Consider the following 25,837-nt stretch of genomic DNA (forward strand, 5'->3'; position numbering starts at 1 on the left):
CAGTGCCATTTTTCAATTGAAAGGGACATTATTCTAATCAGGGCACACTAGTCAGACGATTGCTTGTTGGGGAGAAGTGGATGTATGTTTTTCAGGTTGGACCGGACAAAGAATTACAGAAGAAATAAACTAGTACATGTGTTGAACTCATTTATCTCCTGAAAATCTCAACATTTGAAAAAAATGTCACAATTATAGAAAAGTAAAACAAAATAACGGATGGTGGTTATGAAATTTAACAAAAGACTAGCACATAGATGTAATGGAATAAACTTCCAAATATTACTGAAATCTCCAGGCAAAACACAACATAATCATAAACATATATCTGTCTCCATGTAACGGCACGGAGAAAAACACACTATAAACACAATCTGTAGCATTTACATGTAAAATGTAATAAAATAAATTATACATGTATGTGATAAAGTCGGACGGTATAAATCATACAAATTAACCAACAGAGAAGACTTCCTACAGCTTTCATCTCTTGTGATATTCTATATGGGACTGTTTATCAAGCTTTGACCTCTTGTGATATTCTACTAGGGACTGTTTATCAAGCTTTGACCTCTTGTGATATTCTATAAGGGACTGTTAATCAAGCTTTGACCTCTTGTGATATTCTACAAGGGACTGTTTATCAAGCTTTGACCTCTTGTGATATTCTATATGGGACTGTTTATCAAGCTTTGACCTCTTGTGATATTCTATATGGGACTGTTTATCAAGCTTTGACCTCTTGTGATATTCTACTAGGGACTGTTTATCAAGCTTTGACCTCTTGTGATATTCTATAAGGGACTGTTTATCAAGCTTTGACCTCTTGTGATATTCTATATGGGACTGTTTATCAAGCTTTGACCTCTTGTGATATTCTATATGGGACTGTTTATCAAGCTTTGACCTCTTGTGATATTCTATATGGGACTGTTTATCAAGCTTTGACCTCTTGTGATATTCTACTAGGTACTGTTTATCAAGCTTTGACCTCTTGTGATATTCTATAAGGGACTGTTTATCAAGCTTTGACCTCTTGTGATATTCTATATGGGACTGTTTATCAAGCTTTGACCTCTTGTGATATTCTATATGGGACTGTTTATCAAGCTTTGACCTCTTGTGATATTCTATATGGGACTGTTTATCAAGCTTTGACCTCTTGTGATATTCTACTAGGGACTGTTTATCAAGCTTTGACCTCTTGTGATATTCTATAAGGGACTGTTTATCAAGCTTTGACCTCTTGTGATATTCTACAAGGGACTGTTTATCAAGCTTTGACCTCTTGTGATATTCTATATGGGACTGTTTATCAAGCTTTGACCTCTTGTGATATTCTATAAGGGACTGTTTATCAAGCTTTGACCTCTTGTGATATTCTACAAGGGACTGTTTATCAAGCTTTGACCTCTTGTGATATTCTATATGGGACTGTTTATCAAGCTTTGACCTCTTGTGATATTCTATAAGGGACTGTTTATCATGATTTGACCACTTGTGATATTCTATAAGGGACTGTTTATCAAGCGCTATGAAGTCTTCTCTATGTGATTATGTTCATTGCATATATATTCACGACATCACAATATCCATCTCATTACGAGACAAATAGCCCTGTTACGTCTGTGTCTATTATCACGATTGGGTCTATTAATGGTGCAACAAAATTTTCTCTATTATCGCAACGTTATATTTAACAGCCAATGTACTGTCCACTGTCCAAAATACATTATATCCTATGTGATCTGTTACAATAAACAAATACCTATTAAATATCTACAGCAACCCTACACATACGAATAACGTGTACTGATATAGTTTCTCCTTTGTAGCGGTATTTTGTTTATTCAAGCACCATATTACACCACCCTGATTACTAACAAGTCGACACTTAATTCTTAAGGTCATGGCCTATCACAACCTCGGACCGGTATCACAAATTTTGACATCATACAACTAATCTATAAATATTGCATGTATATCTCATCCTGACAAATGACATGAAATAAATTGTGCTATTACGCTATCAAACATTCGAAGATCTTTGGATTGTATAAAAAGCATCAAGAAAATACCAACATGTCAAAATAAATCATAATCCAAACTCAAACTCCATAAAACTAGAGCTAAATATGAACAAAAGAAAGATTTACATGGAAGCTCCTGAAAAAATATAAGGAGAATAAGACCAGAAGTTCCGGAAGTGTAAGGGTCTTCTGCTTCATCGAAGACACACGCGATCTTAATCTTAATATATAATTTCATCAATATTACAAATAAAATTTGTTATCGTGTTGATTAACACTTGAATGATATAACCTACCATTTAGTCTATGATTATTCATTAGGACCGTTATGTTTTCCTTTTATTCGATTACTTTCCCCAGACGAAGCAATGTAAAATGTCTATCAACTTTTAGACTAGGCTTACTGGTGTAATATAGGTATAGCTGATGTGTAACACAGGCCAGACTGACGTAACATAGGAAAAACTTGTGTCACATAGGTAAAATTGATGTAACGCGGGCCAAACTGACGAAACATAGGCAAAAATAATGTCACATAGGCAAAATTGATGTAACGCGGGCCAGACTGACGGAACATTGGCAAAACTTATGTCACATAGGCAAAATTGATGTAACGCGGGCCAAACTGACGGAACATAGGCAAAACTTATGTCACATAGGCAAAATTGATGTAACGCGGGCCAAACTGACGGAACATAGGCAAAACTTATGTTCATTAGACATTAGAAAATTCTGTGATGCATTCCTTTCTAACGTTACAATGCAAAAAATGATTTTGTAGGATTATGACCGGTTTTAGTATTCGCAATACAAGAGTATTATAGCTGGTGAAATCAAACTAGTAGACAAAAAATTAAACCTTTAAAAATAAAACAGAGAGACATATATCTGGTGGACTTTGCATACCACTACACATCCTCGATACTCCATGGGTAACGCCCACTATATCGCTCTCTGCACCCCTAGAACATGACATACTGTCCCTGGCATTCAGCCCAGCAAGTAAGATAGATAAGATATATCACATCGCTACAGAGGTCACTGATAAGACTGATAAGCGTCATCCTCGTCAACATAACAATGTTTTGGACACCATAAACATTGATTATCAACAAAACTTTGTTTCTGGACACCGCTAGCAATGATTGTCAACATAACTTTGTTTCTGGATACCCAAAACAACGATTTTCAATAAAATGTTTTTAGCCACCGCAAACAATTATTGTCAACAAAGTCATGTTTCTAGATACGGCAAACAACAATTTTAAACATAATATTATTTCTTTACACCACAAACAATGACTGTACCCAAAACCTTGTTTCGGGGAACTAAAATTATTCTTGTCAAAAATCGTTGTTTCATGACACCATTGAACAATGATTGTCAACATTACGTTGCATCTGGACACCACAAATAACGATTGTCAACATCACGTTGTTTCTAGTAACTAAAGCAACGTTTGTCTACAACACGTTGTTTCTGGACGCGATCAAACAATGATTATCAACAAATCGTTGTTTCTGTACAACTGCAAACAATGATAACCAGCATAACATTGTTTCTGGACACCATTCACAATGCCTGTCGGCATAGCGCTGTTTCTGGACACCATTCACAATGCCTGTCGACATAGCGCTGTTTCTGGACACCATTCACAATGCCTGGCGACATAACATTGTTTCTGGACACCATTCACAATGTCTGTCGACATAGCACTGTTTTTGGACACCATTCACAATGCCTGTCGACATAACATTGTTTCTGGACACCATTCACAATGTCTGTCGACAGAGCGCTGTTTCTGGTCTCCATTCACAATGCCTGTCGACAGAGCGCTTCATTGTTTCTGGACACCATTCACAAAGCCTGTCGACAGAGCGCTGTTTCTAGGCACTAAAACAACTATTTTCAACATAACGTTTCTGGGCACCATCAACAATGCCTGTCAACATAACGTTGAACAATGATTGTCAAAATAAAACGTGGCATCTGTACAACACAAACACCGAGTGTCAACAAAACGTTGTTTCTGGACAACATAAACACCGAGTGTCAACAAAACATTGTTTCTGGACAAAACAAACACCGAGTGTCAACAAAACATTGTTTCTGAACAACACAAACACCGAGTGTCTACAAAACATTGTTTCTGGACAACACAAACACCGAGTGTCAACAAAACAATGTTTCTGGACAACACAAATACCGAGTGTCTACAAAACATTGTTTCTGGACAACATAAACAAAGTTTGTCAACATAATTTTTAACGATCATTCATAGATTATGTTGGAACCTCGATGTTTTCAGTATAGTTCCCCAGATTTCTTCTGATGTAAAATTGAATTAATGATTCTGGAATTAAAGTCCAAAGGTAGTGATTAAAATATGAGAAAGTAACCAAGAACTAATACCAGTTTGTCAATCAGATTGATTTACAATAGTCTGTTGTATATGTTTTATCTTAAAAGTTTATACAACTTCAACCAGCATCGGATCAAAATTAGTACATGCTTGTGTATTAGAACTGAGTGAATATGACATGTATTTTATGGTGGAGAGCTGTATATCTTACTTTGGTATGACACCGACTCAGTACAAACATAAGAGACCCATTTGCTTTACCAAGATTATTAATGTTTTATGTTTTTGGTGGTGGTTTGCTGTGAGGTGTAGTCCTCTTTCCTACTGTTCTAGAAGCTGGAAGTGCCTTGGCCCGACCTCTTCCTCGCTCAGCTTTTTGCTAAAACAAAAACAAAAAAATGATATATCTCAATATTTGAAAGAAAACAGTAAAAAGTTAAAGTAAACAAACAAAATTTTAACATCAAGAAAATAACAAAAATGGAAACCAAATACCATAGTTTAAATTCTTCATCAATAAGAGGTCATGGTATAGAGACTGATCACAAATACATACCAATTGTGTAACTGTACAACACAATCATGATTGGATATCAATGGTGTTATTTAGTGCAGTCATGCCTGAACATCAATGGTGTTATTTTAGTGCACTCATGCCTGAACGTCAATGGTGTAATTTAGTGCACTCATGCCTGAACGTCAATGGTGTCATTTAGTGCACTCATGCCTGAACGTCAATGGTGTCATTTAATGCACTCATGCCTGAACGCCAATGGTGTCATTTAGTGCACTCATGCCTGAACGTCAATGGTGTAATTTAGTGCACTCATGCCTGAACGTCAATGGTGTCATTTAGTGCACTCATGCCTGAACGTCAATGGTGTCATTTAGTGCATTCATGCCTAAACGTCAATGGTGTTATTTAGTGCACTCATGCCTGGACGTCAGTGGTGTTATTTAGTGCACTCATGCCTGAACGTCAGTGGTGTTATTTAGTGCACTGATGCCTGAACGTCAATGGTGTTATTTAGTACAATCATGTCTGAACGTCAATGACGTTATTTAGTGCACTCATGCCTGAATATCAATGTTATTTAGTGCACTCATGCCTGAAAGTCAATGGTGTTATTTAGTGCACTCATGCCTGTACGTCAATGGTGTTATTTAGTGCACTCATGCCTGAATGTCCATGGTGTTATTTAGTGCTCTCATGCCTCTACGTCAATGGTGTTATTTAGTGCACTCATGCCTGAATATCAATGGTGTTATTCAATAAACTCATAAAATTTCAAACATGTCATTTCTCAATACACTTGTGACTAAATATGATGTACCAATACACTCATTAATAAATATCAACTGTCTTTACGTGTTCGATTCACTTCCTCACAAATACCATAGACTGACTTATCACTATACTTTATTTCACAACAAAAGAAAGCAATATTGAAGAACCAACACACTATATGTCTAAGATTGTGGCTAGGTTCGTGAACGGATACCAGAGGTATTCTGTAGAGCTCCTTACAATGTGGTCAACATAAAGTGAAAATAAAGGATTCTCAACATCCAGGAACACTTGGCAAATTTACAGAATATAAAGACGCAATCACACAAATTATCTGGAATCTTTTAATCTACTTCATAAACTTTCTCCTAAAAATTTCACAAGAACTGTAAAATTTACATCAAAATAAGAACTGTTATATCTGTCCATTATTACGTCACAATTATCTTTATAACCGCAAAGTTATACTTTATACGTCTTTATATTTTGTAAATTTGTCCTGATGACGGCAACATAGCGGTCGAAACATGTCGACGAATTAGTCCGTAAATAAAACTACAACAAGTATTCCTAGATGTTGAGAATCCTGTATTTTCACTTTATATAGTCACAACAGAAATTATAACTCTCATCTAATTTATATGTTCAATAAGCCAAGGCTACTCCACTATAGTCACAACAGAACTATAATTCTCACTTAAAAATTTTTACAAAAAAATGTTCATTTTAAGCCTGCTTTACCTGTCTGTAGTTGTAGCAAAACTTACCCTTTCCTGATATCTCCTTTCAAAGTACTCCATGTCTGTCTCCCCTGGTCGTCGCATTGCGGACATTCTCTCAGCTAGGTCAGCATCAGTCTCATCTGAATGGCCCGCACCTCCTGATACACAACAAATACTACCATGTGATATCCTCCGCAAAAATTTTTACCAAACACCATTCTAATTGGATGAGTGTTTTCAGAATAAAAAAATGAAGAAGTTTTACTGATGAAACAATACCTGCTATAGCTCGTTGTTTCATTTGATGATGTTTTATAGACTGGACATTTCCTCGCAAGAATGGATGGTCTGACGAGGTGATAGGCTGGTCCAAAAACTCCAGCGGAGGTGCACCTTCAACAAACATAAAATACTCAAGTTTTCAGGAAAAATAATGACTTTATAGATAATCATACAGTAGAAAATGTACACAATAAAGCACAATATCTTACCTGCAAGTGTTTAAATCTGATCAATTCTTAAAAAAACACAAGTTAATGATTTTGGTCAGTTTTTAACAATCAAACTGAGTAATTTCTTTTTCAGTTTCAATGTTTGATTATTTTCTATAACCACCTACCTTCATTATCTAGTACACATATTCAACAAATGTAAAGTTCTGCTGGACTAACCTGCACCACTTGGATCTAGTCTCATGTATCCTTCCATAAGTGAGGAGAAGCCGGTCAGTCCACCCATGGCCTGGTAGGGTACACCATCTTGACCGACAGGATGACCTCTGGCTAATCTCTCCTCTTTAGTTTCCACGATCATGTGGTGTACATTGTATGGTTCTCCACAGCCACAAGTATAGGAGCTCTTAAATCCAACACATTTACAGCCACCTTTATTAAAAAAAAAAAAATCACAGGTCCTACATATTTACTGTCATCATTAAAAAAATCACAGGTCCTACACATTTACAGTCATCCTTAAAAAAAATCACAGGTCCTACATATTTACTGTCATCCTTAAAAAATCACAGGTCCTACACCGTCATCCTTAAAAGAAATCACAGGTTCTACACATTTACAGTCATCCTTAAAAAAGAAAAATCTCATGCAAGCATCTGAATTCCATACATTTACAGACAACCCAAACAATAAAACATAGACATACCATTAAGGTTATATGCCATAAAAAAAGGCACAAATCATAAATTTATGTATAAATTAACATGGAAAGCATTGTCTTCATTGAAAAAGCAGTTGTATATGACACTAGATATTTTCCTGTGTAGGATTATTTGTCGTATAGCCACAAAAGATCGATTGTAGAAGAATGCTGATGCAAAATATTAAATTTAGATCATACTGTTTGGGTAAATAACATGTATAAAATCACTATAGATATGTAAATCACATAAGGATGAAAAAAAGTACATGTGATGAATGTAATATACCACATCTGGTTATAAAGAATTAAACATACTCTATCAAACTTGAGTTGTAGTTGTTTTGTGGAGCTATCAAACCTGATTCTGTTTTACACTTGTACAGTTGTGTGTTGAGTTATCAAACATGATCTGTTTTACACCTGAAAAGTTGTTGTGTGGAACTATTAAACCCGATCTATTTTACACTTGTTCAGCTTTTTTGTTGTGTTGTAATTTCTCACCTGTCTTACACTTGTATGGCTGTGTTTGTGGAGTTATAAATCCTCACCTGTCTTACACTTGTATGGCTGTGTTTGTGGAGTTATAAATCCTCACCTGTCTTACACTTGTATGGCTGTGTTTGTAGAGTTATAAATCCTCACCTGTCTTACACTTGTATGACTGTGTTTGTGGAGTTATAAATCCTCACCTGTCTTACACTTGTATGGCTGTGTTTGTGGAGTTATAAATCCTCACCTGTCTTACACTTGTGTGGCTGTGTTTGTGGAGTTATAAATCCTCACCTGTCTTACACTTGTGTGGCTGTGTTTGTGGAGTTATAAATCCTCACCTGTCTTACACGTGTGTGGCTGTGTTTGTGGAGTTATAAATCCTCACCTGTCTTACACTTGTATGGCTGTGTTTGTGGAGTTATAAATCCTCACCTGTCTTACACTTGTATGGCTGTGTTTGTGGAGTTATAAATCCTCACCTGTCTTACACTTGTATGGCTGTGTTTGTGGAGTTATAAATCCTCACCTGTCTTACACTTGTATGGCTGTGTTTGTGGAGTTATAAATCCTCACCAGTCTTACACTGATATGGCTGTGTTTGTGGAGTTATAAATCTTCACCTGTCTTACACTTGTATGGCTGTGTTTGTGGAGTTATAAATCCTCACCTGTCTTACACTTGTATGGCTGTGTTTGTGGAGTTATAAATCCTCACCTGTCTTACACTTGTATGGCTGTGTTTGTGGAGTTATAAATCCTCACCTGTCTTACACTTGTATGGCTGTGTTTGTGGAGTTATAAATCCTCACCTGTCTTACACTTGTATGGCTGTGTTTGTGGAGTTATAAATCCTCACCTGTCTTACACTTTTATGGCTGTGTTTGTGGAGTTATAAATCCTCACCTGTCTTACACTTGTATGGCTGTGTTTGTGGAGTTATAAATCCTCACCTGTATTACACTTGTATGGCTGTTTTGTGGAGTTATAAATCCTCACCTGTCTTACACTTGTATGGCTGTTTTGTGGAGTTATAAATCCTCACCTGTCTTACACTTGTATGGCTGTGTTTGTGGAGTTATAAATTCTCCCCTGTCTTACACTGATATGGCTGTTTTGTGAAGTTATAAATCTTCACCTGTCTTACACTTGTATGGCTGTGTTTGTGGAGTTATAAATTCTCACCTGTCTTACACTTGTATGGCTGTGTTTGTGGAGTTATAAATCCTCACCTGTCATACACTTGTATGGCTGTGTTTGTGGAGTTATAAATCCTCACCTGTCTTACACTTGTATGGCTGTGTTTGTGGAGTTATAAATTCTCACCTGTCTTACACTAATATGGCTATTTTGTGGAGTTATAAATCCTCACCTGTCTTACACTTGTATGGCTGTGTTTGTGGAGTTATAAATCCTCACCTGTCTTACACTTGTATGGCTGTGTTTGTGGAGTTATAAATCCTCACCTGTCTTACACTTGTATGGCTGTGTTTGTGGAGTTATAAATTCTCACCTGTCTTACACTAATATGGCTATTTTGTGGAGTTATAAATCCTCACCTGTCTTACACTTGTATGGCTGTGTTTGTGGAGTTATAAATCCTCACCTGTCTTACACTTGTATGGCTGTGTTTGTGGAGTTATAAATCCTCACCTGTCTTACACTTGTATGGCTGTGTTTGTGGAGTTATAAATCCTCATCTGTCTTACACTTGTATGGCTGTGTTTGTGGAGTTATAAATCCTCACCTGTCTTACACTTGTATGGCTGTGTTTGTGGAGTTATAAATCCTCACCTGTATTACACTTGTATGGCTGTTTTGTGGAGTTATAAATCCTCACCTGTCTTACACTTGTATGGCTGTGTTTGTGGAGTTATAAATTCTCACCTGTCATACACTTGTATGGCTGTTTTGTGGAGTTATAAATCCTCACCTGTCTTACACTTGTATGGCTGTGTTTGTGGGGTTATAAATTCTCCCCTGTCTTACACTGATATGGCTGTTTTGTGAAGTTATAAATCTTCACCTGTCTTACACTTGTATGGCTGTGTTTGTGGAGTTATAAATTCTCACCTGTCTTACACTTGTATGGCTGTGTTTGTGGAGTTATAAATCTTCACCTGTCATACACTTGTATGGCTGTGTTTGTGGAGTTATAAATCCTCACCTGTCTTACACTTGTATGGCTGTGTTTGTGGAGTTATAAATTCTCACCTGTCTTACACTTGTATGGCTGTGTTTGTGGAGTTATAAATTCTCACCTGTCTTACACTTGTATGGCTGTGTTTGTGGAGTTATAAATTCTCCCCTGTCTTACACTGATATGGCTGTTTTGTGAAGTTATAAATCTTCACCTGTCTTACACTTGTATGGCTGTGTTTGTGGAGTTATAAATTCTCACCTGTCTTACACTTGTATGGCTGTGTTTGTGGAGTTATAAATCTTCACCTGTCATACACTTGTATGGCTGTGTTTGTGGAGTTATAAATCTTCACCTGTCTTACACTTGTATGGCTGTTTTGTAAAGTTATAAATCCTCACCTGTCTTACACTTGTATGACTGTGTTTGTGGAGTTGTAAATTCTCACCTGTCTTACACTAATATGGCTGTTTTGTGAAGTTATAAATCTTCACCTGTCTTACACTTGTATGACTGTGTTGGTGGAGTTATAAATTCTCACCTGTCTTACACTGATATGGCTGTTTTGTGAAGTTATAAATCCTCACCAGTCTTATACTGATATGGCTGTGTTTGTGAAGTTATAAATCTTCACCTGTCTTACACTTGTATGGCTGTGTTTGTGGAGTTATAAATTCTCACCTGTCTTACACTTGTATGGCTGTTTTGTGGCGTGATCATCTGAAAAGTGTTTACATGTACATCTCAGAGCCTGACTTCCATTGCGAGGTACATAATGGTAGGTAACACAGCCACAACCTTTCACTTTACATGGCAGTAGTAATGGTCGGTCATCAGGTATATTCTCAAAGTCTGTCTTGTGACTTGAATATCTACATGAAAATGATATGGATTAAGTATGGTAACACTTTCCATGTTTGTCCTGCAGTAAGCCCAGGAGCTAGCATTTAATCACTGACACAAACATGGGGAGTAAGATTATTGCTGGACAATGAAATAACATTTATTGGCATTTTTGAAGAACTGAATTGGATACATATGGATTAATAAATTCTGAAAAAATTTCAAAAGTATAGACTTCTTTTGTGCTGATACTTTAAAAAGATTTAAACTTTGTTTATTATGATAAATACCAGTTCCCAATTCAAACCTACATGTCTGTAAATAAACACATACAAAAATCAATTAAGATATTGTAAAGGAGCTTGATTAAATCATGCTAATCATGAGTGACTAAAAACTTACTTGTGAGTACAAAAGCACTTTGTTTCTGGACCTACAAGTTTGCAGTCCATGCCACTCGGTGCTGCCCATGCTGTGAATATTCTGTTTTTAAGTCGCTGTATAATAATGAGAATGATAAGATATTAAGATTAAAAAACAAATACATGTGTCAACAAAGTTTCTGTCAACATAGAAATAGTATTTAGTAGTAAACAAGAAAAATGAGTCTACTGCAGACTGAGCAACTATGTTTAACATAATCTGCCTTTTTATTTACAGATTCAATAGCACTTACCATTGGCAGCACTTTTTTTTTGTAAGCTTCATATTGCTCTGGTGTAAACATGACACCACCATCATCATCACCAACTATCCTGGAATACAAGTGTGTCACTAATATAATATAAACCTACTTTCTGAATATCTTATACAGTATATTGTAAGTATATATGAAGATATAGAGCCAACCCTGTAGTCTTTAGTAGCGGATTACAGTATCTTCGCCGCCCGCCTGGATACCCGAAGGTATGCAGTGGATTAAGGAGAAAGGGAAAACTTAGAGTAAAGATAACTCAATCCAACAGGTCGGGGGGCAGGTTCCTTAAGATTTATTAAGGTAGTTGGTCTACCGGTTTCAGGACCTGATGAAGCCCAACTAAGTGGGCGAAACCGGTAAACCGACTACCTTAATAAATCTTGTAAGTATATAGATATGCCGCCATCACCTACAGCTATCCTGGAATACTTATATATCATTAATTACATACAACAAATGTCAGTTTCAATACGGTCTTATTCCTATAAGTTACATAAGATTGCACACACATGAAGAACTGGGTGCACAACTGTATGTACATGATGCATATCCTATATGCCTGTCCAGTTATGATTAATACATTGTATCTACATGTTCACATTACAATACAAATCAATAGATACTTAGTCCAAAGGGTTCTGACTATCTATTCACCATTTTTAGTTTTGTCTTGTTTGATATCAACTGCACCAAAGACAAAAGTAAAATTGTGACTTGATCTATTCAGACCTCTTGGACATCCATGTAGAAACACATAGCAATGAATGTATATATAAATTGTATTTCCAGATCTACATAATGTACAAACAAAATTTATGTGTAGTCAGACAAAAATAACGTACAAACAAAATTTATGTGTAGTCAGACAAGATCATAGGTAAATATATGTAACATGGAATTTGAGCCTAATTATTGTAAAATTGCAGTACATGTACAATAAACACATATACGAGGATCATGCCATGCATGTACCAGAAGGTTTGGGAGGTGCGTGTGCATATACTTATGTAGGGGGCATGACCTCACATAATAGAGCTATGCCCAGGTTCTAGTGTGGGGTTCCACTTGGCTATGTAGTAATTAATGATCAGTCACATAACACATTTAACATATTTTATCAAGAGAACAAAAGTAACAAATACAATACATGTGATGAGACCCCTTACCTAAGGCCATTGCTAGGACACACACAACATAAGGGTCAGCTCCTGGCTTGTCCCTGGACACAACACTGTCAACACATAGGACATACATATTCAACCACCCTCCTAAAGAGCGACAGTGACCAACACGGTGACAGATGAAGACAAAGAGTTGGACAACCGAGGGCTACTGACTATCTGCCAAATACATGATGATGATGGTTTTTTGTCTCCATGACTTTGCCCGCTGCAGGGCATTGTCCAATCGACTAGAGTCAATTCTCTGGCAACGTGCAATGCCAAATATGTGTGCACTACCATATCTGATAAATACCGACAGCCAATGACAAACATAATTAGACAACAAAGCCAGTTGCCAATCAGCTTACAGCTTCCTAGCTATTCCTGACACAACATGGACAACAAAAATGACAGTTTCACAACTAGCACTAAAGACCTATACTCATATACCTCATTTTTTACACTTGTACATGTGTGTATAACTTCAAGGTTATCTTCCACATCATCACATTCATAATACAGAGTTTCCCCTGGCTCTTACACCGGAATTAAACATTTTGACGGACAGATTAAATACATATCAACAGTCATCTGGTCATATATACATTTGTATGCACGTGTACATCTGTGAACATGGGTAATCATCTGGTAATTACCGTTTATATTCCAGGTAAGCATCAACCGATGCGCCGGCGTTTCCACCAAACTTCAAGTGGTACTGCCTTTCTGCCATCTTGAAATATTAACAAAAGTAACAAAAAAAAATCGATTATAGCTACAATTTAACAGATAGATTGTCTAGAGTTTCAGAAGGCCTACAAATTGTGCGTTGGACAGAAATTTAAACAATGTATGCTGGGACGTATCGGCTGTTAGTTGTGTCTGTTGTATTCTCCTAGTAATGGAGGGCATGTACATAAACAAAATGTAACTATGAGGTTCTGTGTATCCTTTGCTGAAAAAATACAGTATACTGCAAGATCCCTTTCTATCTCATACTGAAGCGTTCACTGTTCAGCTAGCAACATATAAACAGGAAGTCAGAGGGAGGTAACTCTATATGTAGTTTCGATTCGCAACAAACACGCAAGGCGCCTTTTAAATACTGAATTACCTGCCTTAGCATGGTTACAACTTTTTCTTTGATATATCGTTAACAAATAAAATGTGTGTCACGGAATTTATGTTACTAATTCGAGTTACTGATAACATTGCTTCAGATTGCGACATTATCATGAAATGGTGACCTCTCATTATCAAATATCCTAAGTGAGTCAACAAAATATTGCCGACTTTATGGCAAACCCAAGTTGTTATTTGTTTAACAAAATGATATATCGTTATACAATTCATCGTCAAATGTATACGATACATACTCATATAAGATATCTAAAATAGCTTCTTGAAGAACAGGATCAAAATCTCTTTTTGAACTTGCATTTCAATTTAACTTTATTTTCATAAGCAAATCACAATACGACGTACAATGTTTAACAAGAAACATTGAGATTTTGTCACTTAGAAACTGTTTATAGAGTACCATTCAGATAAATACACAGTACTCACGAGACCTTATTTCCTTCTTTGTTTATAAAACAAAGGAAAGCAGTAAAGAAGAAAGAAAAAAAAAGCTAGGAGAAATGTAGTGACTTAGACGTCCTTTATGTCAAAGTCTCCGGAAGACTAATCATTCATTGATAATCAGTGACAAAAACCTGAAACCTTCTATCGTCTCTAGTTATCATGTACCTGGATAAACGATACTAGATAACGGGGAGTAAATGATATCAATGGAATATATTGATTTTAACATTTTCATTAGTAAATTTGGTTTATATTATGTCCGTCCGTCCGTCGTCCATCCAGAAACATTTTTTTTGTTATCGCTATCTCTGGAGAAGCACTGAACGGATGATTCTCAGTACGTTTCTCTTTAGTTGTAAATCCTCCATTTTTGGATGGATCGGGATAACAGCATGGTCGGCAGGTGGCCATCTTGAATTTCGACAGTCAAAGTTCCCATCACTTTTTCTGGAGAAGTGTGTAATGGATCATTGTCAAATTTTATAAATAAGTTAAGTTTTGTCCTTTGTTGTGCATAGTCAGTATTTGAAGACACACCCATGCACACAAACAAAATGATGCAGTCTGGGTGTTTGAGAGTCATAGTTGGTAATAAGTATTTCTTTAGAAGTACTAGATGGATCATTATCAATTTCAGATGCAGCTTTCCCTTAGAGTCTTACCAGTTTGGGAATAGGTCGGCAAAAACAAAATGACTGATAAGCGGCCAACTTGGATTTTGACTATGGAAGTTTAAACCGCTATTTCTTGAGATATACTAGATCAATGTTATATATGCGTAGATTTACCTTGGTCTCTAGAGGTGTTCTAGTGATTTTGGGACTGATCAGAAAAAAAAACAACATGGATGAAAGGAAGCAATATTTGATCAGGACTATAAATATATTTTCCAAATTTCATAAGCAGATTTCCTTTGGTCCCTATTTGTGCCAATTTGATTTTGGGACGGACCAAGAAATGTCAATGACGAACAAGCGGCCATCTTGGATTTTGACAATGGAAGTTTATCATTACTATTTCTTGGACGGATCTTTCTCAAATTTCTCACGTAGTGTGCCATTACTATCTAGTTGTGTACTTTTTATTTTGGGACCGACAAAGCCAAACAAAAGGTAAATGTTTGTTATTGATTTTTCTTGAAAAAGTAAAAAGACGGACGTTAAAAGAAAAAAAGAAAAAAAGGGGGATGAACGGAAAAGAAGGAAAAGATTAAACCCTTTTAAGAATTAAATAAAAATCAAGTTATAGCAGGCGCCATAATCTCTGTGTGATTCCTTGTTTTTAAACGGATGTTTACATATTTTGGTACATATAAAATTCATCGTAAGGAAATAATCAAGCTGGAAAAGGGAATGGAAGAAACAAGACATATCTTTATCCTCTTCTGTGTTAACCTCAAATATGCTCAGTCATTAATGATGATACAAGAATAACGACATCGAAGGTTATCATGATAAGATATGATTTTATACATCTACTTGATCTGGATTAAAATACGTATATCATCAATTTATAACAACATCAAACCTGTACCTATTACAACGATAACTGAGATTTAGTTCATTATGACGTGACTTACAGATAATTTATGATAGCATATACATAGAGATATGTTAGAATGTATATAGATAACAACACATCACGAGTGTGCTATGTCATGCACAAGATACGTCTACCCAATCTGTGGATATTTAAAGATACGAGTACCCAATCTGTGGATATTTAAAGAGACGTCTACCAAATCTGTGGATATTTAAAATTACGTCTACCCAATCTGTGAATATTTAAAGATACGTCTTTCCAATCTGTGGATATTAAAAGAGACGTCTACCCAATCTGTGGATATTAAAAGATACGCCTACCCAATCTGTAGATATTTAAAGATACGCCTACCCAATCTGTAGATATTTATAGATACGCCTACCCAATCTGTAGATATTTAAAGATACGCCTACCCAATCTGTGAATATTTAAAATTACGTCTACCCAATCTGTGGATATCAAAAGATACGTCTTCCCAATCTGTAGATATTTATAGATACGCCTACCCAATCTGTAGATATTAAAAGATACGCCTACCCAATCTGTAGATATTTATAGATACGCCTACCCAATCTGTAGATATTTAAAGATACGCCTACCCAATCTGTAGATATTTATAGATACGCCTACCCAATCTGTAGATATTTAAAGATACGCCTACCCAATCTGTAGATATTTAAAGATACGCCTACCAAATCTGTGAATATTTAAAATTACGTCTACCCAATCTGTGGATATCAAAAGATACGTCTTCCCAATCTGTAGATATTTATAGATACGCCTACCCAATCTGTAGATATTAAAAGATACGCCTACCCAATCTGTGGATATCTAAAATAACGTATACCCCATCTGTGAATATTTAAAATTACGTCTACCCAATCTGTGAATATTTAAAGAGACGTCTACCCAATCTGTAGATATTTAAAGATACGTCTACCCAATCTGTAGATATTTAAAGATACGTCTACCCCATCTGTGAATATTTAAAATTACGTCTACCCAGTCTGTGAATATTTAAAGAGACGTCTACCCAATTTGTGGATATTTAAAGACACGTCTACCCAATCTGTGGATATTAAAAGAGACGTCTACCCCATCTGTGAATATTAAAAGATACGCCTACCCAATCTGTAGATATTTAAAGACACGTCTACTCAATCTGTGGATATTTAAAGATACGTCTACCCAATCTGTAGATATTTAAAGATACGTCTACCCCATCTGTGAATATTTAAAATTACGTCTACCCAGTCTGTGAATATTTAAAGAGACGTCTACCCAATTTGTGGATATTTAAAGATAAGTCTACCCAATCTGTGGATATTTAAAGACACGTCTACCCAGTCTGTAGATATTTAAAGACACGTCTACCCAGTCTGTGAATATTTAAAGAGACGTCTACCCAATCTGTAGATATTTAAAGACACGTCTACCCAGTCTGTGAATATTTAAAGAGACGTCTACCCAATTTGTGGATATTTAAAGACACGTCTACCCAATCTGTGGATATTAAAAGATAAGTCTACCCAATCTGTAGATATTTAACGATACGTCTACTCAATCTGTGGATATTTAAAGATACGTCTACCCAATCTGTAGATATTTAAAGATACGTCTACTCAATCTGTGGATATTTAAAGATAAGTCTACCCAATCTGTAGATATTTAACGATACGTCTACTCAATCTGTGGATATTTAAAGATACGTCTACCCAATCTGTAGATATTTAAAGATAAGTCTACCCAATCTGTAGATATTTAAAGATAAGTCTACCCAATCTGTGGATATTTAAAGATACGTCTACCCAATCTGTGGATATTTAACGATACGTCTACCCAATCTGTGGATATTTAAAGAGACGTCTACCCAATCTGTGGATATTTAAAGAGACGTCTACCCAATCTGTGGATATTTAAAGATACGTCTACCCAATCTGTGAATATTTAAACTATCAATAACAAAGCAAAATTTTTTCTATCCCGTACTTTCCACTGTGTTGTTAAGCGTGTTTCTAATTCGCCATCTGATATTTGGATTTGAATAACTAAAAAAGCTTCATCCCAAAATTCAAACCGAAGGTACCTACAAGAAATTCGCTTAAATTTTGTCATTAATAGAATTCTTTTAAATAAACGCATTGTTAGCAAGCTTTAACGGCGCTAGGAATGAGATGACTTAATTCATAAAATTCTTTGTTATAAGAACCATTATATCCTTTAAACAACTAGTTGTTTCTACGTGTTTGTACTAATTTTGGCCCTAAAGTTACTCTAAAAGGTTACAAAAGTTACTCTACAAGTTACTCTACAAGTTTACAAAAGTTACTATACAAGTTACTCTACAAGTTACTCTACAAGGTTACAAAAGTTACTATACAAGTTACTCTACAAGTTACTCTACAAGGTTACAAAAGTTACTCTACAAGTTACTATATAAGTTACTCTACAAGGTTACAAAAGTTACTATACAAGTTACTCTACAAGTTACTCTACAAGGTTACAAAAGTTACTCTACAAGGTTACAAAAGTTACTCTACAAGTTACTATATAAGTTACTCTACAAGGTTACAAAAGTTACTATACAAGTTACTCTACAAGTTACTCTACAAGGTTACAAAAGTTACTCTACAAGGTTACAAAAGTTACTCTACAAGTTACTATATAAGTTACTCTTCAAGCTATTCTACAAGGTTACAAAAGTTACTCTACAAGTTACTCTACAAGTTACTCTACAAGGTTACAAAAGTTACTCTACAAGTTACTATATAAGTTACTCTACAAGGTTACAAAAGTTACTATACAAGTTACTCTACAAGTTACTCTTCAAGTTACTCTACAAGTTACTCTTCAAGTTACTCTTGAAGTTACTCTTCAAGTTACTCTACAAGGTTTCAAAAGTTACTCTTCAAGTTACTCTACAAGTTTACAAAAGTTACTCTACAAGTTACTCTACAAGGTTACAAAAGTTACTATATAAGTTACTCTACAAGTTACTCTACAATGTTACAAAAGTTACTATATAAGTTACTCTACAAGTTACTCTACAAGTTACTCTTCAAGTTATTCTACAAGGTTACAAAAGTTACTATATAAGTTACTCTACAAGTTACTCTACAAGTTACGCTTCAAGGTATTCTACAAGGTTACAAAAGTTACTCTACAAGTTACTCTACAAGTTACTCTACAAGTTACTCTTCAAGTTATTCTACAAGGTTACAAAAGTTACTCTACAAGTTACTATATAAGTTACTCTACATGTTACTCTTCAAGTTACTCTACAAGTTACTCTTCAAGTTACTCTTCAAGTTACTCTACAAGTTACTCTTCAAGTTACTCTTCAAGTTACTCTACAAGGTTTCAAAAGTTACTCTACAAGTTACTCTACAAGTTTACAAAAGTTACTCTACAAGTTCCTTTACAAGTTACTCTACAAGTTACTCTTCAAGTTATTCTACAAGGTTACAAAAGTTACTCTACAAGTTACTCTACAAGGTTACAAAAGTTACTCTACAAGTTACTATATAAGTTACTCTACAAGGTTACAAAAGTTACTCTACAAGTTACTCTTCAAGTTACCCTACAAGTTACTCTACAAGTTACTCTTCAAGTTACTCTACAAGTTTACAAAAGTTACTATACAAGTTACTCTACAAGTTACTCTTCAAGTTACTCTACAAGTTACTCTTCAAGTTACTCTTCAAGTTACTCTACAAGGTTACAAAAGTTACTATACAAGTTACTCTACAAGTTACTATACAAGTTACTCTACAAGTTACTCTTCAAGTTACTCTACAAGTTACTCTTCAAGTTACTCTACAAGGTTACAAAAGTTACTATACAGGTTACTCTACAAGTTACTCTTCAAGTTACTCTACAAGTTACTCTACAAGTTACTCTTCAAGTTACTCTTCAAGTTACTCTACAAGGTTACAAAAGTTACTCTACAAGTTACTCTACAAGTGCAAATAAAAAAAATCAATTTTAAAGCAATATATCAAACCGGTTGTAATACTTGACGTATACATTGACTACTTGTATATATAACTTTATATTGTTGAAGGATTTTTGTGTTTGTTGTTTTGTATCTACATGTATTTGTAAGATATATTCAGAACATTTTCAGGTCACTTACTAGTATCAATTAAATGTGTCATTTTCGACTCAGTATTTTAATTCCTACCTTGTCTTAATCAATGGTTACACCTAAGATAAGATCATACGATTCACAATAAATGCCATCCCACTAAGTGAGGCCTACTAAATTCCTTTGTGCGATATGAAGTCGACTGTATTTGATACTCATTAATATGTCTGGTAGTTTTGCTGTTATTAATCTGATTTTCATTGGAAAACGTGACATTACTAATTCAGATTGACCTAAGAGTAGAGAAAAGCTTTAGCCTATTTTGAATACGTTTCTTCAGATCAGTTTGATGTTCCTGGAATCCTCGGAAGGAACTATGATGTGCACGATTTGATGCCTACAGTCATTTTTTCAAGAGCAAGAAGCAACTACGATATTTAATTCCAACATTTTCTGTTTGCAGGATACTCATTTTACCGAACAGCAGGAAAATATTATAAGAAATGAATGGGGTTTCCAGTGCTATTTTAATTCCTACAGGTCAAATGCAAGAGGGGTTGCTGTTCTCTTTAAAAATGACTTTGAATTCAAAGTGCTTAAAGAAAAGAAAGATGGTAGTGGGAATTTTTTTAGGTTTAGATATTGAAATTGAGTCTTCTAGAATAACTCTTATTAATATCTATGGTCCAAATAAGGATGACCCTGGTTTTTATGATGTTTTGTCAGAGACTGTTGAAGAGTTTGATAATAAATATACAATTATTTGTGGAGATTTCAACCTAGTTTTGAATCCAGACTTAGATTATAATAAGAATTACAAAAGGCTTAATAATCCCAAAGCTAGAGATAGGGTTTTACAAATTATTGATAATCTGGCATTAGTAGACTTTTTTCAGGGACCAGCATGGAGATATAAGAAGGTAAAAGTAATCCCTTAAGACAAGCACGGTTAGATTTTTTGTCTTGTATCTGATAATCTTATTTCAAGTATTAACAAGTCAAGTATAGAATCTGGATATTGTTCCGATCATTCATTTCCTACAATATCATTCAAATTTCATAAATTTGTAGCTGGTAAAGGGGTATGGAAATTTAACAATAGTTTACTACAGGATATGGAGTATTTAGATATAGTAAAACAATGTATTACTGAGACAAAAATTCAATACTGTCTTCCAGTCTATAATTTATCAAATATAGGTAGTATTTCTGTTAACGATATTTTGTTCACAATAGATAATCAACTGTTTCTTGAAACTTTACTTATGCAAATCAGAGGGAAAACAATATCATACTCATCCTATAAGAAAAAAACAGCAGAATATTAGGGAAGACAATCTCAAGACAATGATAAAAACACTTGAAGAACAAGAGAATATAGATATTATTGATTTGGAATTAAAGAAGAAAGAATTACAGTCAATAAAAGAAAGGAAAGTAAGAGGTAGTGTAATAAGATCTCGTTCTAAATGGATCCAAGTAGGGGAAAAACCACGAGAAATCATAAAAGTCCTGGTATTGTTGGTTTTACAGTTGAGTTCTTCTAGTGTTTTTAGAAGTATTTAGGTAATTTTGTTGTTCGGTCTATAAATTTGGGTTATCATGCTGGTAGTTTATCAATTTTTCAAAGACTAGGTATTATTACATGTATCCCTAAGGGAGAAAAACCCAGACATTTTATAAAAAATTGGAGGCCAATTTCTCTGTTAAGTGTAATCTATAAAATAGCATCAGGTACTATAGCTGGTCGACTTAAAACCGTTCTAGATAGACTAATAGACAGAGATCAGACAGGATTTTTAGCGGGACGGTATATAGGAGAAACTTGACTTGTTTATGATGTTATGCAATATGCAGAAGAAAAGGATATTCCAGGCATGTTTTTAATGATAGACTTTGAAAAAGCGTTTGATTCGGTCTCTTGGATTTTTATTGAAAAAGTATTACATTTTCTGGGTTTTGGAAACTGTATAATTAATTGGTTTAAAGTTTTACATAATAATGTTAGTGCTACCATTAATCAGGAAGGGAACTTATCTTCATTTTTTCCTATAAAAAGAGGTTGTCGTCAAGGTGATCCAATTGCGCCATATATTTTCATTCTCTGTGCAGAAATTTTAGCCATTAGAGTAAGACACAACCATAAAATCAAAGGTATTAATAACTGTCCCATTCTTCTGTCGCAGTATGCCGATGATGCATCACTTGCACTCCATGGTAACGAATTATCACTGCAAGAATCAATCAAAGAGCATAATTCCTATGCAAGAATGTCAGGAAATAAATATTTCAAAAACTCAGATAGTTTGGATAGGTAGTAAGAAATATAGCACTGAGAAATTTCTTCCAGAACTAAATTTACAATGGGGTAAAAATCACTTTACACTTTTTGGGATTGAATTCAATGTCAACTTGCGCAAGATACCCAAATTAAACTTTGATAAGAAACTAACAAAACTCAAATCACTTATTACTACACGGAAAAGAAGAATTTTAACACCGATAGGTAAAATGAACATAATCAGATCAACACTAATTTCACAACTTAATTACTTATTCATTGCACTGCCAAATCCAGATGACAAATTCCTTTCAGAACTTAACTCCATGTTATATGAGTTTTTGTGATAGTAAAAGAGACAAAATTAGAAGGGATATTGTAATTCAGGATTACATTACTGGTTGGATCAAAATGGTAAATGTTAAAGCATTTATAGATTCACTTAAATTAAGTTGGATCAGAAGGGTTTTTCAAAGTTCGTCAAAATGGCAAGCTATTTTTAAAACATATGTAAATATAGATTTATTAGCTAACTGTGGCACAGACTATATTCAGTTTTTTTAAAAATAAATGTAAAAATAAATTTTGGATTGATGTTTTAAAAGCCTGTCAAAATTTGCATGCTGCTAGTGATGGAAATATAGATAACAATGAAGTTTACTTGAAAACCCCTTTATGGTACAACAATAAAATAACTATAGACAGAAAATCTGTATTCATCAAAGACTGGTATGACAGAGGAGTTATGATAACAGATGATCTGATAAAAGATCATCATTCTGGTGGATTTTATACTTTCCATGAATTCACTCAAGTATATCAGGTACAGGCTAATTTTCTTCAATATCATAGTGTTCTTTCTGCAATCAAGAAATATAACTTTCCATGTTCAAAAATTTTACTTCCAACTATTCCTTTACACTTAGAATTATTTTTAAGAATGTCTAAGGGTTCTAAACACTATTATAAGATTCTTATAAAAAAAACAATGTAGTACCTTCAGGTCAGAAAAAATGGAATAACACTTTTAATATAAGTAATTCCACTTGGCATCAGATATTCAAACTTCCTTTTCTGGTCACTAAAAATACTAAACTTCAATGGTTTCAGTGTAGAATTAATCATCATATTCTGACTGCAAATTCCTTCCTGTTCAAAGCACGTCTAGTGGTATCTCCTTTGTGTATCCTTTGTAATTCTGAAACTGAAACAACTATTGTCAGGAGGTCCAAAATCTTGGTTGTTAGATATTCTTACTATTCCTTTTAATTTTAACAAAGAATCTTATCTCTTTGGATTTCTTACGCAAAATTTGAATAACAGTAAGATTGTTAATGAAATACTTCTTATTATTAAACATTACATTTACAAAATGCGATGTCTTCATAAATCTTTGAATATAAATGCATTAGTAAACACAATTAAGGATAACCATAATGCTCAGAAGTATACAGCGGTAAGTAAAGGTGATGCTGTTAAAGAATGGAAAAAAAAGGGAAAACTTGTTAGTCTATAATTTGTATATGTTCTATGATTATGATTAAATATAGATAGCGCTTGACATTCATTTTTATCTTATCTATTTTTCTCTCAATTCCCCTGGCCTTGGGAAATGTTGATGATGATGTACATGGCATGCATAATAATGATGATAATGATAATGATGTACATGGCATGCATAATAATGGTAATGATGGTGATGATGATGATGATGATGATGATGATGATGATGATGATGATGTATGGCATGCATGATGATGTATATGGCATGGATGATGACGATGAAATTGATGATGATAATGATGTACATGGCATGGATGATAATGATGATGTACATGACATGCATGATGATAATGATGAAGAGGGAGATGATGTACATGGCACGCATGATGAGGAGAAGGAGCGTGATGATGATGATGATGATGATGATGGTGATGATGGTGATGTACATGGCATTGATGTTGATGAGGATGATAATGATGTACATGGCATGGACGACGACGACGACGACGACGACGATGATGATGATGATGATGATGATGATGATGATGATGATGATGATGATGATGATGTATCAGCAACTGTTATTCTATAATATATATGAATGTGTGTGAAAGTTTTGTGTGGTGATGTATTGTTGTTATGTTTCTGTAATTTTAAAAAAATCTGAGGAAAAAAAACCGATATTTAATTCTGGATCCTGTTAATAATCCATTATATTCTTTCTGTGCTTTTAGTTCACATTCTAAAATCACACATTTAAAAAATCATCACCAGAACAGAGGTTTGATTTCAGAAATGTTGACCTCCTGACCTTCATATATCGTTTATCTAATCACAACGTAATACACAGACAAAACATCTACAAACTGACATATTGAGTATCCCACATAACTTTGTAAGGTCAGTTAAAGACTACAATACATTGGCATTAGTTTACATTGACTATGTCCAATCCAGTCAACAATGACTTTCAGACATCCTCAATGTAAATTCTTTGTTATTGTGCACGGCGTTGATTATGTGTGTTTCAATAATCTAATGTAAGGTGTGATTTGTACAGACTACAGTTTTTCTGCTTTGTGTCTGTGTGTCTGACAAATCCTTGAACTAAGGTTAACATTCAACTCCCATTGTTATCAGTATATATATATATATATATATTTACATACAACAATGGCCTTGTGCCGTAATATGTCGGCTACGTATCTGTTTATCACTTCCGTGGCTTTAATGGACTTAAACACGAGATAATATTTTGTTATCTTGTCAGTGACGAGATACCAGGTCATCATCTACATGTACATACCAAGCTTAACTTCACAAAAGGCAGTAGCTCTCAAAATACATATAAAAGGTGAAAACTTGATATTCCATCAGGGACTGATCCAAGACATTTCAGAGAAAAACATAAAGAACCCATCAAATTATTTGCATATCGTTTTCTTGGTATATCAAATATTCCAAAACAAGAATTCATAAACTGTTGCATCCTGATTAATCAACAATAAAAAAATCACACCTTATCAAAGAATTTGAGTTTCTAAATGAATTTTATCAAGTCTACAGTATAGAAACTTGTCCTATCTTGTAATAGGGAACAAGGTAATACAGCTTCCGATATATAATAGTGTGACCAAGAGCCTTACAAAATTGTTGCCAATGAAATAATTTACATCCTCAGTTCCTACAATGATATTTTGTCTATAACTTGCTGAGTTTGTACCAATCAGAACCAAGTTTTCTATTTACAGCTTTGAAATTTGCAGATTTCGGTGTTCGTAGGCAAATGAAGCAGATGTTTGATAACTGTCGATTTCTTTAATGTTTGGCTGTGAACAATGCGTATTTCGTTTAAATCAATATTTTGTATAAACTTGGTTAGGGTAATTAGCTATGGATAACATAAACAGATATAGAACTACATACAGATGTCAGCTATCATTTACTTGTT

At 34.6% G+C, this 25,837-nt stretch overlaps 2 protein-coding genes and 1 pseudogene across 2 annotated transcripts; 1 reads left to right on the forward strand and 2 right to left on the reverse strand.

The window, feature by feature from the left end:
• Positions 1–597: 597 nt before the first annotated feature.
• On the reverse strand, positions 598–3,662 carry LOC132547895 (uncharacterized). The gene is made up of 2 exons (XM_060211700.1): positions 3,613–3,662; positions 598–1,546 (listed from the first exon to the last, which is right to left on the reverse strand). The coding sequence occupies exons 1-2, from the start codon at positions 3,660–3,662 to the stop codon at positions 598–600; spliced, it is 999 nt and encodes a 332-aa protein (XP_060067683.1).
• A 1,008-nt stretch (positions 3,663–4,670) lies between these two features.
• On the reverse strand, positions 4,671–13,622 carry LOC132547916 (protein FAM221A-like). Its single transcript, XM_060211723.1, has 8 exons — positions 13,546–13,622; positions 11,706–11,784; positions 11,432–11,526; positions 10,868–11,058; positions 7,075–7,287; positions 6,683–6,796; positions 6,449–6,561; positions 4,671–4,772 (listed from the first exon to the last, which is right to left on the reverse strand). The coding sequence occupies exons 1-8, from the start codon at positions 13,620–13,622 to the stop codon at positions 4,671–4,673; spliced, it is 984 nt and encodes a 327-aa protein (XP_060067706.1).
• A 9,172-nt stretch (positions 13,623–22,794) lies between these two features.
• LOC132547897 (uncharacterized) lies at positions 22,795–23,899 on the forward strand (annotated as a pseudogene).
• The last annotated feature ends 1,938 nt before the right edge of the window (positions 23,900–25,837 follow it).

This window comes from Ylistrum balloti, unplaced genomic scaffold (assembly GCF_031769215.1).
Source record: "Ylistrum balloti isolate Yb309-2 unplaced genomic scaffold, AGI_CSIRO_Ybal_v1 Utg369988, whole genome shotgun sequence".
Lineage (NCBI taxonomy): Eukaryota > Metazoa > Mollusca > Bivalvia > Pectinida > Pectinidae > Ylistrum > Ylistrum balloti.

Coding starts and splice junctions, on each gene's coding strand:
- LOC132547916 (XM_060211723.1), bottom strand. CDS start 13,622: ATGGCAGAAAGGCAGTACCACTTGAAGTTTGGTGGAAACGCCGGCGCA. Junction 11,785..13,545: donor GCTTACCTGGAATATAAACG/GTAATTACCAGA, acceptor CTTGTATTCCAG/GATAGTTGGTGATGATGATG. Junction 4,773..6,448: donor AAAGGAGATATCAGGAAAGG/GTAAGTTTTGCT, acceptor TTTTTGTTTTAG/CAAAAAGCTGAGCGAGGAAG.
- LOC132547895 (XM_060211700.1), bottom strand. CDS start 3,662: ATGTCGACAGGCATTGTGAATGGTGTCCAGAAACAGCGCTATGCCGAC. Junction 1,547..3,612: donor AAACAGCGCTATGCCGACAG/GCATTGTGAATG, acceptor ATAATCACATAG/AGAAGACTTCATAGCGCTTG.